The sequence below is a fragment of the Silene latifolia genome, chromosome 6, assembly GCF_048544455.1.
Source record: "Silene latifolia isolate original U9 population chromosome 6, ASM4854445v1, whole genome shotgun sequence".
Classification (NCBI taxonomy): Eukaryota; Viridiplantae; Streptophyta; class Magnoliopsida; order Caryophyllales; family Caryophyllaceae; genus Silene; species Silene latifolia.
In genome coordinates, this window is record NC_133531.1 from 102,928,221 (window position 1) to 102,945,975 (window position 17,755).

Genomic DNA, 17,755 nt, shown 5'->3' on the forward strand with positions numbered 1-17,755 from the left:
ATCCTTTAGTCCAAGCTTAAATCCCATTAAGAGATGTTTGTGAGAGCTTTAGAGAGAAAGGAGAGGATTTGGAGTAAGAAAGAAGAAGAAAGAAATGATTTGGATAACATAGGATAAGGGAATCACGAGTCACCTTAACCCGTCTGACACAGTGCACTCGGTCGAGTGCTGAGTCCACTCGGTCGAGTTCCACTCACTCGGTCGAGTACAACGTGTACTCGACCGAGTGGAATATGCCCGATTCACTGAAAGCTGTACTCGGTCCACTGCTGGTTCACTAGGTCTAGTCTGGGTCTTACTAGGTCTAGTGTACACTCACTAGGTCCATCCAACACTTCATTAGGTCCACTGTAGGATCACTCCTTAAACCCGAGTGGCCTCTCTTGCATCACAAGGTCTCTTATATAGGTCCTTCAATATCTCGGTATTACATCCGCAACTTTACGATTGGTTGATCTTTGTACATATTAAGGGACACAATCATAGTCGATGTCTCATTGCTGGGTTAATCTGGACACATTGTCTACTTAAAACCTTAAGATGTTTACACATTAGCATTTATTGTACCCAATGAATAATGAGAATTTTAATTACCATCTTAGTTATACAATTAAAAGCTAACTAAACAAATAATATGTGATTTGATTTGAACAAAGTCTTATAATAATGGACACATATATGCATTGAGATATTGACATGGGGGTTTGTGTAGAATGGCATTATCTTATTCTGTAAATGTTACCATTTACAATATGTTTAATTTGAGTTGAATTAATCTTATAACGATAACATATATGAGTGAACATGCTCATATATGAGTTTGTGTTAATCGGTTACCATCTTAGGCAGTACGTGTTGCCACTTTACAGAATGTGTATAAGAGTATATGTAAGAAGGTTACCATCTTAATAAGAAAATGTAACCATTTTGATGAATATGTTATTTGATTTAAAAGAGTCTTAAAATGGAAACTTATATCGCCTCATGTGGTGACATGAGGATTTATTTAGAAATGATATCATCTTAATCTGAAATGTCACCATTATACGATAATGTAACAATTTTGGAAAAAAGATGAGATTTGATTAGAACATTCTTAAATAAAAACATATATGCATTCAAATAGTGACATGGGGTTGGGTAGAAATGTTATCATATTAGACTGGAATGTAAGCATTCTATTTTATGATTGTTTGAATTTGTACGAATCTAATAATGATAACATATATGAATAAACATGATGATATATTGGTTTGTGTAGAATGTTACCATCTTAATAAGGATGATGACCCATTTTGAAGAATAAGTGATTTAATTTGAACTAATCTTAAAATGAAAACATATATGAACTCAGATAGTGACATATGAGTTTGTGTTAAAAATGTTATCACCTTAGTTTGAAAATGTAACCACTTCAGAGACATGCATTCTAAAATGGTAACAATATGATGATGTGTAAAAACATGCATTCAAATATAGTGTTACCGGTAACAATGATGTTCAAAAGCATACAAGAGACATGATAATAAAATGCTCACATTGTACTCTAAAATGGTTACAACATGTGTAAGGGACGTTTATCACAAAAGCGTACAAGATGTTGAAGCAAATATATATTTTGATGATCAAGCTTATCTATGATGTTCAAGTATAGGAAAATACAAATTGATAAAATTGAAACAAGTTAAAGCAAAATCCTCCTCTAATTGATTTGGATAGAATCCTCATTTTTTTTGCCTTAACAACCCCAGATCTACACATCAAAATACAAAAGATTCAAACTGTTTGAGATAAATCAAACAAAAACTCAATAAAGTTATCAATTTTGATTAAAAAAAATATAAAGATTGAAACTTTTTACATAAATAAAAAACAACCCCAAATCTAGCCATCAAAATACTAAAGATTCAAACTTTTTAACATAAATCAAACAAAAACCTAGTAAAGTTATCAACTTTGAGTAACAAATGACATAAAAATTGAATCTTTTTACATAAAAAAAAAATTAACACAGTAATCAAATACCATCGAGCAAATCCACCATCATCATTCTCGACATCATCAATTTGCTCCTCTAAAACCGTCAAAGTAGTTGCCTCCTCTACTATTTTTGAATTTTTTTTTTTTTGTGGATGTATTTGTACAATTTTAGATAAGATTTTAAATGAAGATTTGAAAGGAAATTGGTATTAATGTTGTTATTTTAGATACACATAAAACTGACTAGAAGATGAAGTTTTATGGTTTTAGAGAGAGGAAGTCTGAATTTTAAAAAGTAAAATGAAATTAATTATAAGAAGAGAGAAGTTCATTAAAAAAAATAATTAGTCTTGCTGAAAACGGGTCGGAGTAAGTGACGGATAATGTCACTCACAAAACGGATAGGGGGGGGGGGGTACAAGGTGGGGGCACCCTCATATGCTTCCCTCTCTCCTCTATTTGGGTCATTTGTGAGGGAAAATGGTATCCGTCACTCCAAAGTGACGGATACGTGCCGTCACAAATGAGATTTAGTGTAATAAAAAATGAACAGAGATGGACGGGTGCCTTTTACCTTGGCAGTGCGTCTTGCTTCAGACCATTTCTTTTGATCTGAAATAAGACGGACAACATGTTATCATTTGACAGTAAAATATTTGTATTTTTCTGATAACATGTTACCATTATTTTTCCCACTATTTTCAGGGTAAAAGGTGACACCTCTAGTGATAACATTTTGTAGATTCACTACTTATATTTTATTAAAAAATGGCAACATTTTGTTGGTCTTATTTCAGACGGGAAAAATGCCCGTCTGAAATAAGATTTTGCGTTACCTTGGAAACCGAAGGGAAATTTAGTATTGTTTTATAGTGGGATGTCAAGTCATCGGCCAACTTGCATACCATTTAGAGATAATTCGGTCCACTTTCTTCTGAAATGCTATGACTTGTCTTTAACTTATGTTAATACCATGGGCGGATTTAAAGTGGGTGATAGGGGTGAACCCTCACCCCCATTAATCTTGAAGAAAAACAATATATACTTATTTATGTGCCAACATTTCATCAAATCTTAGGGCTCAGCGGTAGATGCAATCTTCCACCATAAAAGCAACTCGGGATCAAATCTCCACAATTGCAGTTTTTACCTTTTAATTTTGCATATTAAAATTAATTGAAAATATTCTTAGAAAGGATCGAACGTGCGTCATGTTAATTGCAATTTACATTCATTCAACCACCATGACAAAGGGAATATAATAATATTTTAAAGAAGTGTAATCATATTTAAAAATAAGTACTTCGTATTTCGGCGAACCTGTCATTATTAAATTATTTTAGTATTTATCAAGAATTAGTATATTAAATATACATGGCGAAGCTTATGGGGTTCGAAATCCCTTTTATTGGAGGGTTTGAAGTGGAGAGTGGGAAATGGGCAGGATATTGGAATATGGGATGAGGCGTGGTTACCAGGTGCTTCCGCGGGAATTGTACCTATGCCGAATATAAATGCTGATCCGAGAATGCGTGTTACGGACCTTATCGATGTTGACCGGGCCTGTTGGAACATGGAGGCTGTGCGGACTGTTTTGACGGAAGCCGATGCGAGTTTGGTTCTTAAACTGCCTTTGAGTAGTAGATTACCTCCTGATGAACGTTATTGGTTGCCATCGAAAGATGGATGTTATTCGGTCAAGTCGGGCTATTGGCTTGGGAGAAGGTCGTGTATTGCTCCGGCTGACGTTGGCCATAATAGGTTCTCTTGAAAGGCACTATGGAGTCTCAAAGTCCGCCCGAAACTCCTTCATTTTATTTGGAGGATTTGCGCCAATATCCTACCTGTGCGGAAAGCTTTGTTCGATCGTCACTGTTGTCCTACTCCGGTATGTAATTTTTGCGATATGGATGAATGTTGCGATCATGCCATCTTTAGGTGCGCATGGACGAGAACACATTGGGAGGGTAGTGGCTTTTGGGAAGTTATTGAGGCTGCCCCAAATGGCTCGTGTGTGGAGAGAATGGCGTGGATTTTGCAGCAGCTTGGTGTGGGTGAGAGGGGGGGGTTCCTGGCAATTATGTGGTCTATATGGACCATAAGAAATAAATGTTTATTTGAGGAGGCTCCTCCACCGGCAGAAGCTGTCTGTTCGGAGATTGTGAAGATGGTAGCTGAGTATCAAGGGTATGCAGACCGGGTTTTTGGCAAGACAATTATGGTGACAGAGGTGGGTGGATGCTCGTGGACTCCTCCGGCTGCTGGTTTCATAAAAATCAATGTGGATGCTCATGTTGCCGGTAGTGGTGTGGTTGGGTTGGGTGTGGTTGCTCGAGATATGGCTGGCCGTGTGGTGGGGATGGGGTGTAGGCGTGTAGAGGCAGATTGGGATGTGGAGGTGGCAGAGGCACGGGCTGCTAGCTTTGGGTTGGATTTAGCGAACCGTCTTGGTTTCCCGAACATTATTCTCAAAGTGACGCGCTTAATGTGGTGTTGGCCGTGAAGAAGGAAGTTGTGGCAAGATCTCCCTTTGGGCTCTGTGTGAATGACGTCCTTTTTAGTTTGCGTTTATTTCCGTCAAGTAAGTTTATTCATGTGAAACGTGGGGGCAATACCGTGGCACATTGTATTGCAAGGATGACTGAGTTTGAGGGAAGTGAGTTAATCCTTGTAACTGGTTTCCCGCAAGTTGTTATTGCGCTTGCGGAATTGATTTAATATAATATCGGCCCTATGTTTTCCATCAAAAAAAGTATATTAAATATAAGTTTTTGTTAAAAGGGGCCTATCTTTTAAATATCGCATAAGGCCCCTAAAATGTTAGGGGCTTAATCGAGTAATTATATTTTTGTTTTTAATTTTTATGTGATAAATTTTACTAAACACCCTCATTTCATAAATCCTAGATTCACCACTGATTAATACTCTCTGTTTTCAATGAGAATTTGTGATTTTAAAGGGTGTTACCGAAAATAGTAGTATAAAACCAAACTTGGTTAATGGTTGTTATGGAAATAAATGGGAAAGTCAACAACATGGTTGTTAAATAATCTTTGATTCTAGTTGGACGTCTAAATCAGTGTGTTATACAAATAAACAATGGTTGTTAGCTAGGACGTTGAGTTAAGATCATTTGTTCCGGGTGTAATTCCGAAGCAGAGTTGTGACCACGTAAGCTTGTTGAATGGTGTCTTTGCTTGTCTCTTCCTTTCGCTCTCTCCTGTAAAGATGAACAAACTGAGGGCTCGGCTTGGTACCGAGCGTACTCACTCCGACGCTCAAGTCAGTAAACTTAAAAGTATTAAGTTGTGTGTTACTTGGCAAAGTATATAGTAGAGAGATAAGGGAGTTTATACCAGATTAATAGTGAGTTTTAGGGTGAATTGTGGATTATTCGATCGTTTTCTCAATGAGGATTGAGGAGTATTTATAGACTTTCACCTTTTGTCACGTAGTGGCCAAGTGGCCAAGTGGCAGAGCAGGTGGAAAGACTGTTCTACCCTCGGCCGAGGGACCCATGGCAGGCCGGCTGGCCTGGTTGACTCCATGCCGAGGGGACTGGATGTGAGTACGCGGATATGCCTCCCGGCTGGCTAGTTGCCTAGCCGAGACCCAAGTGACAGACAGCCGACAGCCGGGTCGGTTAGGGTCGTTCGATACGTTGACTTGCAGTCTTTTGGCTTTGACCTTGCTCAATATGTTGACTCGGTCAGCGGGTGCAGAATATGCCCCATCAATTTGCCCCCAGCGTAGTCTATGCCGTGGTATGGACCTTCGATGAGTGTTGAGCGTATTCTGCGCAAGTTGAATTTCTTCCCCGGCTTCTTCTTCCTCGGCTTAGTTCTGTTCAGGCCGTACCATATCCCCCCTCCACATGGATGTGTAATGGACATCCGATGTGGAAAAGAAAATGGTGCTGGCCGAGACCAAGGTGGAGAGTGCCGTTTGTACCTTTGATTGCCCTCGGCCGGTGCTGTCTTTACTTTGCTGATCAGCTGGCCGTGAGCAAATAATACCAAGGAGCGTGTTGAAGAAGATTTGTAACTGTACGTCGATTGACATTCTATGGCTGCATGCTTGACACGTAGCTTGGCATTGATTGGTCGACGTTTCATGGGCTTTGCCCTGATTGGCCTGCTTCATGGGCTTTGCTCTATAAATAGAGCAGTGTGCCCCGCAATTTTCCGCACAAACTTCATTTTCTCAAAAAAAAAATTTCTTCTCTCTAGTTTTTCAAAGAGTTTCTTTCTCTCTCTAATCTCTCAAAGCGTTACTCGGCGTAACATTTTCTTCCAAGGTAAACGAACAAATTTTTTCCAACTCTCTTATTTGTTAAGTAATTGTTGTCACCATGTCTTCCGCTGACGCTCAACCCAGTACCTCTGCGCCGGGGGGCGAACCGTCGCATCCTTATGAAGAGGAGCCCCTGGTTGTCACCCCGAAAGGGTTTGGGGGTCCTAAGTCGCCTTCTCCTGAGGTTGATCCAAAGTTTTTGGAGGGTTTTGATGATGATGATGATGATGAGGCGACTCCTTCTGTCATAAAGAGGCCGCAATTCTCGTGGCACGGCGACGCCTGTTCGATCAGTCCTGATCGTGCTTGGACGAACAAGTTCGCCAGTTGCTCCGGTTCTGACCTTTTTTAGGATCATTACTCCTTCGGAATGGGGTATAAAATTGTTATCCCTGAGGAGGGTCAGGCCGTCTGTTGCCCTCCCGAGGGTTGTATCGGCGTATACATCAGACACCTGGAGTATGGGCTCCGGTTTCCTCTGAATGAATACGTTGCTGCCATAATTAAAGACATGAACGTCGCCGTGGCCCAACTGCATCCTTTGGCCATCAGGACGATTATTGGCTTTGTATGGTTATGTCTTTTTAAAGGGGAGGCCCCATCGGTGAACCTCTTCCGCCGGCTCCACCATCTTCGTCAGTCTACTCTAGGCGGCACGGGGTGGTATAGCATACAGACCGAGGTGGGTTATGTTACCATTTCCAAGTTGACGTCTTGCAAGGACTGGAAGGGGCGGTGGGTATACGTTGAGGTTCCGGAGGATTACTCGCTGCCCCGGTCCTTTCAGAGCCGCGTCAATTTGCGGTGCGAGAATCAAGGGGAGCATGACAAATATGTCTCCCGGAGTAAGCTTAAGATGGACGCCAGCAGGGTCTATCTTAATGAGGACGAAACGCGGGCAATGAGGCTGTTTGAGGCTGAGAAGGATGGTACGCCGAAGGGATGGATGCCCCCGACGCAGATCGTTCTTCCGGATGAGCTGCTCTGCCACGTCGGTCTCATACCGGCCCTCAGCCAGGGTGAGTGGGGTCGGTATGAGGCCCATCTTTGCTTTTTATGTTTCTGTATTTGACCTTTGCTTATTTCTTTTGCTTAACTCCTGCTTCGTTTCTTTTGCAGACCGATTTGGCCCGGAACTGCCTGCCTCCGTCCTCCAGAGGTTGGGACTTGACGAGAACGGGAGAGTTGTTGTGCTGCATCCTAAGGCCTTGCCACGTGATCGCAGACCGGCTCCTCACGAACTTATGGAGCAGCAGTTGAAGGCACTGGATGTGACGGCGGCTCAGGCGCAGATTGCCGGTAACGTGCCGCGCCGGAGACCAAAGACAACGTCTAAGGCGGTGACGGCGTCAACTCCGGCTCAGTCTTCAATCCCCGTGGTCCAAAAGGAGCAGGTGGTCGTTGACGTTGAAGAGGAGGTCACCGTTGTGGAGGGTCCTCCTCCTTCAAATAAGAGAAAAGAGGCCGAGTCTGCCGCCGCTGCTATTACCGCGGCCCGGAAAGAAAAGGGGCCAGTCGGCCCTCTGTCTAAGAAGGCCAGGACCGGTATGGATCTAACCCAGGGCTCGGATTTAGCGGGCTCTTTAGGCATTCCTGATGACAGGCTCTCTGATATGTCAACGAATGTTGACATGGATGCTTTGTCTGAATTTTTTGTAGATCAAGCGCCGCCGGCGGTCCCATCAATGCAAAGAATGGAGAAGAGGCCTTTGCAGACGGGCAATCAAAATGTCACCGTCGACTCCTCATCCCTCGAAGGTTTCCCCGCTCGGATTGCGGCGGAGGGTGCAAGGTTGTCCAAGAGGTCGAAGTGGACTGAAATAGCCGGCGCTCACATTATGGAGCAAGAAAAGCTCATGGCTGAGGCAGCTCCTGCGCTCGAACGGCTTAGGCTTGAGCTTGCTGCTTCTAAGGAAGAGGCCGAGACGGCGAAGAAAGACTTCGTCGCCACCATGGAGAACCTCCTCACTCAGCGAAAGCTTAAGGAGGAAGCTGAGAAGCGGGTCCTAGCCGAGAGAGCCAAGGTTGAGGCTGCGTTGGCTGACGCCGCTAAGTCGGGGAGGAGAGAGAGAAGCTTCAGGGCGGTTACGATGCTATGGTTGAGCAGAGGGAAAAATGGAAGTCCCTGCATCTGACCGAGGCGAAGGAGCATAGGAACACAAAGGCCATCCTTGCTCAGAGGGAGAAGGACATTGAGACGCTCCAAACTGTCATCATCCCTGACATGTGTGCCCAGTACCGGGACCAGGCCGAAGATGCTACCAGGGAAGTAATCAAAGAGCTCTTTTCTAAAGACCCCTTCCCGTGGCAAGATTTTGACCGGCTTCTTGATGAGAAGGCAGCTACTGCGGAGGCAAAGGCTGCGGAGAAGGCAGAGACGGCAAAGGCCGCTGAAGAGGCTGAGGCCAAGGCGGCCCATGCTGAAAAGGTGAAGGCGGCCAGGGAGAAAGCTGAGAGGGCAAAGGCAGGTGAAGCTGCCAAGTGGCGAGCAGAAACAAGCATAGGGAGACGGGCGGTCGTCACCAGATTCACCCGGCCCTTCAGACATCTTCAGCTGTTTGGGGGCCAACTATTGAGCCTTTCCTCCCTGCCATCCTTTTGGCGCTTCAAGTCTTATGTCTGTAACCTTTTGTTGTACTTTTTGTTTTTGTTAAACTTTTGGTAGGTTGTGTTTAGGCTATCCCTATGGGGACGGCCGTCGACTTTGTTTTGCCTCATCCTGTAAACATTTTTAATAAAGTTTGTTTATTTTGCCTCCATTAAATTGTCTTCTTACGTTTCAACATATTGAGTGCTTTTTCGTTTTTACTTCCGGCTTGACCGAGGCAGTTAGAAGGCGCATCTCAATTGTACTTAAACGTTTAAACATGTTGGCATGTCGGTCGCTTCCTCCACCACCCCCGGTCTTAGCCGAGGCGGTCAGATTTGCGCTTCCCAACCACCGTTGTGAACATGTTAGCGTATCGGTCGTTGTGTCCCCATTGCCCCCAGCTTTGGCCGAGGTAAAACGAGGTTACGGCTCGACAGCGTTCGTATCTGTAGACATATTGATCGCTTCCTCTGCCGGGCCTTCGGTTGGCCGAGGCGGCTAGATTTGCATCTCAACTGTACTTATACATTCCTATTAGCGTATCGGTCGTTGGGTCCCCGTCACTCCCGGTTTTGGCCGAGGCAATCGAGGTTACGGCTCGACAGTGTTCGTATCTGTAGACATATTGATCGCTTCCTCTGCCGGGCCTTCGGTTGTCGAGGCGGCTAGAATTGCGTCTCAACTGTACTTATACGTTCCTAAGCATGTTGGTCGCTTTCGCGAGTATCAACTGCATTTGGCGTGACTGCCCGGCTTTGGCCGTGGCGTCTATTCTGGCATGACTATGGAGGGGACAAGTATTTTGATGGAAAACTTGGATTATTCTTCATAAGGTATAATCATGCGTTGGGGTGTCCACAACGGTCTAGGACACCTCCGCCGCTATACAAAATATTTCCTTAAGTTGTCCGTGTTCCAGTGGCTCATCAAAGGAACACCCTCCACGTCCGTCAGCCGGTATGTCCCCGGCCTCATTTCTTCAACCACTTTGTAGAGTCCTTCCCAGTTGGCCGTCATTTTACCATGGATGTTTCCTTTATTTGTTGCGGCCGACTTTCTTAGGACTAGATCTCCTACTCATAAGTCCCTTTTGTGGACCCTACGGTAGTATGCTCTTCTTACTCGGTTTTGATACACTGCCAAGTTAAGCCGTGCCGTGTCTCGACTTTCTTCGACCAGGTCTAGGGAGGCTCTCAGGCCTTCCTCATTTTCGACTGGGTCAAAGGTTTGCGTTCTGAATGTCGGCACCGCTGCTTCAATTGGCAGGACGGCCTCAGACCCATAGACTAGGTGGAATGGACTGTACCCCGTTGCTTCTTTCTCCGTGGTTCGAAGTGACCACAGGACGCCGGGTAGTTCATCAGACCATCTTCCCTTTAGATCTTCGACCTTCTTTTTTAGCCCGTTCAGGATTGTTTTATTAGCTGCTTCCGCCTACCCGTTGCTCTGAGGGTGGCAGACGGAGGAGTATGCGAATTTGATTCCGAGCTCCTCCAACCAATTCATCACCATGTCGCTCCAAAACTCTCGGCCGTGGTCAAATACCATGACTTGGGGTAGCCCAAAACGAGTTATGACGTTCTCCCAAATCACTTTTCTTACGGCCGCCGTGGTCTTGGCAGGTACCGCGACAGCCTCGACCCATTTGGTGAAGTAATCAACAGCGACAATTAGGTACTTTCTTCCTCCGGAGGCCGTCGGAAATGGCCCTACTAAATCCATCCCCCACTGTGCAAATGGAAGGGGACTAAGCACCGGTTGCAGGTCTCGGGAAGGAGCATGTATCACCGGAGCATGCATCTGACAATTCTTGCACTTCTTGGTCTTTGCTCTGGAATCCTCAAGCATGGTGAGCCGTAAGTAGCCGGCTCGGAGAGCTTTGTGGGCTAGCGTTCTTGCCCCCATGTGATGTCCACGATGCCTTCGTGAATCTCTCGTCGATTAGCTCCGCGTCGGCTGGGCCGACACATTTCAAGAGTGGCCTTATTACAGACCTTCTGTATAACTCTCCTTCGAACACTGAGTACCTTGCGGCGATCCTTCTTATCTTCTGCGAGAGACTGCGGTCCTCCAGCAACTCATTTGTCAGTTTGTATTTCATTATCGGAGTCATCCACGTCGTCTCGGCTTCGATGTCGCCCACCATACCGACGGTTTCAGTGATGCTTTTAGCATTCCTGATATCCACCAGCACGGTTCGACTGACATTCTTGATGCTTGAACTGGCAAGTTTTGAGAGAGCGTCGGCTCGGTTGTTCTCATACCTGGGGACGCACTGTATTTGGAAAGATTTCAACTTTGCAGTGTCGACTTTTACCCTTTCCAGGTATCTCACCATCCCGTCGTCTCGAGCCTCATACTCTCCTCTGATTTGATTAGGGACTAAGAGTGAATCTGTTTTCACCACAACATGCTCCGCCCCGGCAGCTCTAGCTAACTCGACTCCAGTTATCACCGCCTCATATTCGGATTCGTTATTTGAGGCTGAGAAGGTAAACTTCAAGGCGTACTCAAACTCGACCCCGTTAGGGCTGATGATAAGGATGCCGGCTCCTGAGCTGTTTGCCGTGGAGGACCCGTCGGTGTATACTTCCCACACACCGGGATGTGATTGTTCTTGGTATGTGCACTCGGCTAAGAAGTCTGCAAGTGCTTGCCCCTTTATCGAAGGCCTTGGTTTGTACCGAATGCCGGGTTTGGATAGCTCCACTGCCCATTTGATAAGTCTGCCTGATTTTTCGAATTTTTCTAAGGCTTTCTCCAATGGCTGGTCGGTTAAGACCGTCACGGGATGTACGTCGAAGTAGGGTTTTAACTTCCTTGCGGCAACGACGACGGCGAAGGCCGCTTTTTCAATCAGTGGGTAATTTCTTTCGGCGGGCAGCAGTGTATGGCTGATAAAGTAGATTGGGTGTTGCTGCTTGTTTTCTTCTCTAACGATTACGGTACTGACCGTGGCCGAGGTAACTGCTAAATATAGGTATAGCGTCTCCCCCAGCGTTGGCCTGGACAGGGGTCGGGAGAGTTAGTAAGTGGGCTTTCAGTTGTTTGAAAGCCGCACTCTGTTCCTCCCCCCAGCAAAAGTCTTTATTCCATTTTAGCACCGTAAAAAACGGGGTGCTCTTGTCGGCCGACCGAGAGATGAAGCGGGCAAGAGCCGCCATCCTCCCGGTCAGTATCATAACCTCTTTTCGATTCCTCGGCTCCGGCAGGTCTATTATTGCTTGGACTTTCTCTGGATTGGCATCAATTCCCCTGGTACTGACAAGCACGCCGAGGAACTTGCCGGCCCGGACACCGAAGTTGCATTTCATTGGGTTAAGCTTCATCTTATATTTCCTTAGTGAACAAAATGTCTCGCTCAAGTCGGCCAAGTGCTCGCTGTCAGACTTGCTTTTTACAATAGCATCGTCGACGTAAGCCTCGATGTTCCGCCCTTTTTGATCTTGAAACACTTTGTCCACCAGCCTAGTGTAAGTTGCGCCAGCGTTTTTCAAACCGAACGACATCATTTTATACATGTATGTGCCGTGTATGGTGATGAATGCGCACTTAGGCATGTCTTCCTCGGCCATGAATACCTGATGGTACCCCGAGAAGGCGTCGAAAGTGCTCAAAGATAGTGTAGCCTGCCGTTGCGTCAATTAAACTATCTATTCGAGGCAAGGGATAGCAATCTTTAGGGCATGCTTTATTAAGATTGGTAAAATCAACACACATCCTCCACGCCCCTGATGACTTTTTTACCATTACAACATTTGCTAGCCACTCAGGGTAAGTACAAGGCATGATAAAGCCTGCCTCTAATAGTTTATCTACCTCGGCCTTGATGGCCTCATCTTTCTCGGCCGAGGAGTTCCTCATCTTCTACTTGATAGGGCGAGCGGTGGAGAGTACGTTCAGCTTGTGAACGATCACCTCCCGGCTCACGCCCGGCATCTCGGTTGCTGAGTATGCGAAGACATCTTTGTTCTTCCTCAGCAGGTCTAGGAGATCGGCTCTGAATTTTGGCTCCAGGCCGACACCGATAATTACGGTGCGCCCTGGGTCAATTTCCACTTTCTCGGTCTCGGCTCCTTCGACCATGCCGACGTTGGTGTGCATTGGATCACCCTCCTGCTGTAAGGATGGGCTCTTCCCTTTCTCTGACTTCTTCGCCACTTTGAGGGATTGCATGTTGCACCCTCTGGCAGATACTTGGATGTTGACGATTTCGTCTCTCTCGTCCTTTGAGACGAGCTTTTGTGCTTCCCCCCGGCCCGAGACATACATCAATGTCATGGCACGGATGGACATCACAGCATCGGCCTCGCTCAAAGTGACCCGACCTATGAGGACATTGTAGGCGGACGAACCATCAATAACCACGAACTCAGACCAAACATTTTTGGCCGCATCTGCTTGGCCGAACATCACCGGCAGTCTGATTGATCCCAGGGGTACCAGGCCGGCCCCGGAGAAGCTGTACAGTGGGTTGGTGCAGGGACTGAGGTCTTCAATCTTCAGACCGAGATTGAGAAAGCACTCCCTGAACATGATGTTCGTGTAGGCGCCTGTGTCAATCAGGCACCTCTTCACCATGTGGTTGGCTATGTCCAAGTGGACTACGAGCGGGTCGCTGTGCGGGGCAACGACTCCTTCGTAGTCCTTCTTTCCGATGGTTATATCGGGGACGGTGGAAGCGGGGATCGATGTGGTGGGCACAAAGTTGATGGCTTGGTAAAGCTCATTCAGGTGCCGTTTGTGCCCATTAGCTGATCCACCGTTCTCGTTTCCTCCGATGACAACCTGGATCACTCCCATCCTCTGGAATACTAATTTTCTATTCGCCTCGTCGGAGCTTGTTTCCTGGCCTCCAGCTACATACTTGCTGAGGGCCCCTTTTCGGATAAGCTCTTCGATGGCGTTCCTCAAATGCCGACAGTTATCGGTCTTATGGCCGGGTTGGCCGTGGTAGTCGCAGAACTGGCTAAGGTCGCCGTACCCCCTCGCCTTGGGGGCCTTGCCCATTTCTGCCCTTCGTTCTTGCTTAGGGCAAAGACTTCGGCCGGTGATTTAACCAGGGGGGTGAGACCGCTGTACCGCTTCGGGGTGTATGGTCCCGAACTCCCCCCGGCGCCCGCCGAGTTCTGTTTCCTATTAAATCTCTCAGGCCGTGACCTATTAATGTCACGGCGTCCTTCGTCCACGTTGTCCCGGCGGCTCCTCCTTTCTGGGTGCCCAGCTTCACTGTGGCCTACCCAGGTCTTGTGATAGTCCTCCACCTTTATGGCTCGGTCGGTCATCTTTCTGGCGGAGTCTAGGTTGAGGTCCTCGCACTTGATGAGCTCATTTTTGAACTCGCCTTTCGGCAGCCTTTCATCGCGCGAAGGCCGCCGCCGGTGTTCACTCACGAATCTGCTGAACCTTAGCGTCGAATCTCTTGACGTAGCTCTGGAGGGACTCGTCCTCCCCCTGTCGGATAGTCAGGAGATCTGATGTCTCCACGGCCCTTCGTTTGTTGCAAGCGTACTGGGCTATGAAATTGTCCCTTAGGTCGGCATAACAGTACACCGAGCCATTAGGTAGCCCCTTGTACCAACTCTGAGACATGCCATGGAGGGTCATTGGGAAGACTCGGCACCACACCTCATCGGGCTGCTCCCATACCGACATGTACGACTCGAAAGCCTCGGCATGGTCGGTTGGGTCGCTATCCCCTTTGTATGATAGGGGCGGCAACTTCAGTTTGGTCGGCACCGGGACTTCGAGAACATAGGCATTGAGGGGCTGTCTGACCACGTGCCGAATGACACGCGGCGATCGGCTCCTCGTAATCCTAGTCCGGCTTCTCTCCCCGTGGCGGGAAGGGCTTCTTGTTGTCCGACTTTGGAGAGTCGGACTTCTTTCTTCATTTCTTCGGGGGTGGCCTCGTTGTTGCCGCGGCGACGCTGTCCTCCCGCGAGTGGGGGAAGGACTTTGGTCTGCCACGGGCACCACGGGCACCGCCGGCGTCCTTGCATGCCCAGCTCCTTGTAATACTCCGGTCAAGTTGTTCGGAGTTACTTTGTGGGCCCTTGTCACCAGTGGAGGCGATGCCGTCACCGTCGTCGTGACGGGGGTGACCGGCGTACCGCCCATCAGGTCCAGGAATAGCTTCAGTTTGGCTGCATCGACCACATGTCCCATGACAGTGACTTGGCCGGTGGGCAGCGGTGTTTCTGGCTCTCTTGGCATCCCGTACTTCACCGACTCAATCACTCGGCCGGTGGGGGACTGCCCGATCTCAGAATTAGGGAACGTCTCATCCTGGTAGAATTCGGTTTCTACACTCACAAGTTCTGGTTGTTTTGACATCTTAGCTCTTCGAATGGTTCTTTGGTTGTTTATTTTTTTGTAAGGGAGGTGACTAGCTTTTAGTATCTTTTCCCCACAGACGGCGCCAATTGTTCCGGGTGTAATTCCGAAGCAGAGTTGTGACCGCGTAAGCTTGTTGAATGGTGTCTTTGCTTGTCTCTTCCTTTCGCTCTCTCCTGTAAAGATGAACAAACTGAGGGCTCGGCTTGGTACCGAGCGTACTCACTCTGACGCTCAAGTCAGTAAACTTAAAAGGATTAAGTTGTGTGTTACTTAGCAAAGTATATAGTAGAGAGATAAGGGAGTTTATACCAGATTAATAGTGAGTTTTAGGGTGAATTGTGGATTATTCGATCGTTTTCTCAATGAGGATTGAGGAGTATTTATAGACTTTCACCTTTTGTCACGTAGTGGCCAAGTGGCCAAGTGGCAGAGCAGGTGGAAAAACTGTTCTACCCTCGGCCGAGGGACCCATGGCAGGCCGGCTGGCCTGGTTGACTCCATGCCGAGGGGACTGGATGTGAGTACACGGATATGCCTCTCGGCTGGCTAGTTGCCTAGCCGAGACCCAAGTGACAGCCGACAGTCAGCTGCGTTAAGGTTAGGTCATTCGATACGTTGACTTGCAGTCTTTTGGCTTTGACCTTGCTCAATATGTTGACTCGGTCAGCGGGTGCAGAATATGCCCCATCACCATTGTTTTTCACAAGTTCTCAATTCTAACAAGTATATTCGTTCTAAGTTTACGACGCATTAAGTACTTATTTATGTGGGTAGATAAGATAAAAACGGAATATTTAGGAATTATTAATTTGTTTTATTTTATCTATTCACATGGATAATATTTGACTCGTTGCAAGTTTATGACGGATATGTCCATCATAAAGAAGACTTATTGTTTGTTTTGTATGCATTCATATTCTAATATATTTTAAAAGAAGAATTGACAAAAATAACACAAATTCTCATTATAGACGGGAGATATCCGTCTATAATTATAGACAGGCCAAATATCCACTCATTTAAGCATAAGACAAGCAACAAGTTGCTGGTGGGGCCAAAAAATGTTACCACTTTAAACATATTTGACCCGGATATATCCGTCTATTGTGAGACTAATTGAATAAATAATTCCACCTTTGCTTATTCTTCTCAAATTGGTGCCAATTTTTGATAATCTTAAAACAGTTAGTCTTGCTGAAAACGGGTCGGAGTAAGTGACGGGTAATGTCACTCACAAAACGGATAGGGGGGACAAGGTGGGGGCACCCCTATGTGCTTCCCTTTCTCCTCTATTTGGGTCATTTGTGAGAGGAAATGGTATCCGTCACTCCAAAGTGACAATGAGATTTTGTGATATTAAAATAATCCCACCACTGTAAGGTATCTTTACTTATCGGTGACCTACAATAGGAAGTAATACTATTATTTGTTTTTATTTCATAACTAAGTTAGACCCCGTGCATTAAATGCACGGTTCATAAAGTTTTTCTATTTCTACTAAATTAGATATATAATAGTGGTATCTCATTAATTGTTCTTTTTCTCATCATTGTATTTTGTTATGAGAAATAAAAAGTTAAAACTGAAATAATTAAAAGAATTGAGTAGCATGTTGAAATATATTTTTAAAAATAATATTTTTTTATACCGCAAAGCTAATGATTCCAATTTATAAATTTTCTCAATTTTTTGTCTCAACAGTAATTAAAACGGTTTATTAATTTTTTTTATACATAGTATGAGTCAAGTCATTCTCAAATAATAGAATCACTAAAATATTTACTAAATCATAGTTTGATATAATTTTTTTATTAAAATATTTTAATTAAAAGATTATAGATTAGAGTTTAGTAAAAAAAATAATTTGATGAAAATATTAATTTAAGTGAAAAGCTAATAAGTTAATGAAATAAACTATTATAATTATTAGTTACCTTAGTTAATGTATATAATTGTTATTAGTTACCTTATTTAGAAAGACGCTTTTTGGAGGAAAAATTTACCAGAATGCCTATTCATTTAATAAATAGAGGATTAGTTAGATCAAAATACTCTCACATTCCCATCCCTCATTATTGGTAAATTATACCATGCACCGAGAAGTATGGTGCGCAGTTCATAGACTATACATCTGAGGTAGTACCTCTTATTGTTTATTTTCTGAGTATTATTTTAAAGTTTTTGAGTTCTGTTTTAGTATAAAGTTTTTGAGCACATTTACTAAAACATTACACTAAAAAATATAATATTGCTCAAAAACTATATTTATAAATGGTAATATGCTCAGAAAAAATGTGTATATGCTCAAAAACTACAAGGTCTGAGGTACTACCTCAGATGCGTAATCCTTTTTCTCGTATGGTGCATGGTACTCTCTTTTTTATTTTTTTTTATAATAAATAAATCTTAAATATAATAAATTAGAAAATAATAAAAAATATATCATTATTCATAATTTTTATTTCTCTACAAATAGAGATCATATTTGATATATTTTATATTTTATTTTTATTTTTTCTCATATATTCACATCACAAAATTGACATATTCATA

General features: G+C 44.9%; 1 protein-coding gene across 1 annotated transcript; it reads left to right on the forward strand.

Moving 5' to 3' along the window:
• The first annotated feature begins 3,481 nt into the window (after positions 1 to 3,481).
• Positions 3,482 to 4,483, forward strand: LOC141588415 (uncharacterized). The gene is made up of 2 exons (XM_074409859.1): positions 3,482 to 3,741; positions 3,919 to 4,483. Exons 1-2 carry the CDS (start codon positions 3,482 to 3,484, stop codon positions 4,481 to 4,483), a joined length of 825 nt encoding a protein of 274 aa, XP_074265960.1.
• Positions 4,484 to 17,755: the final 13,272 nt, after the last annotated feature.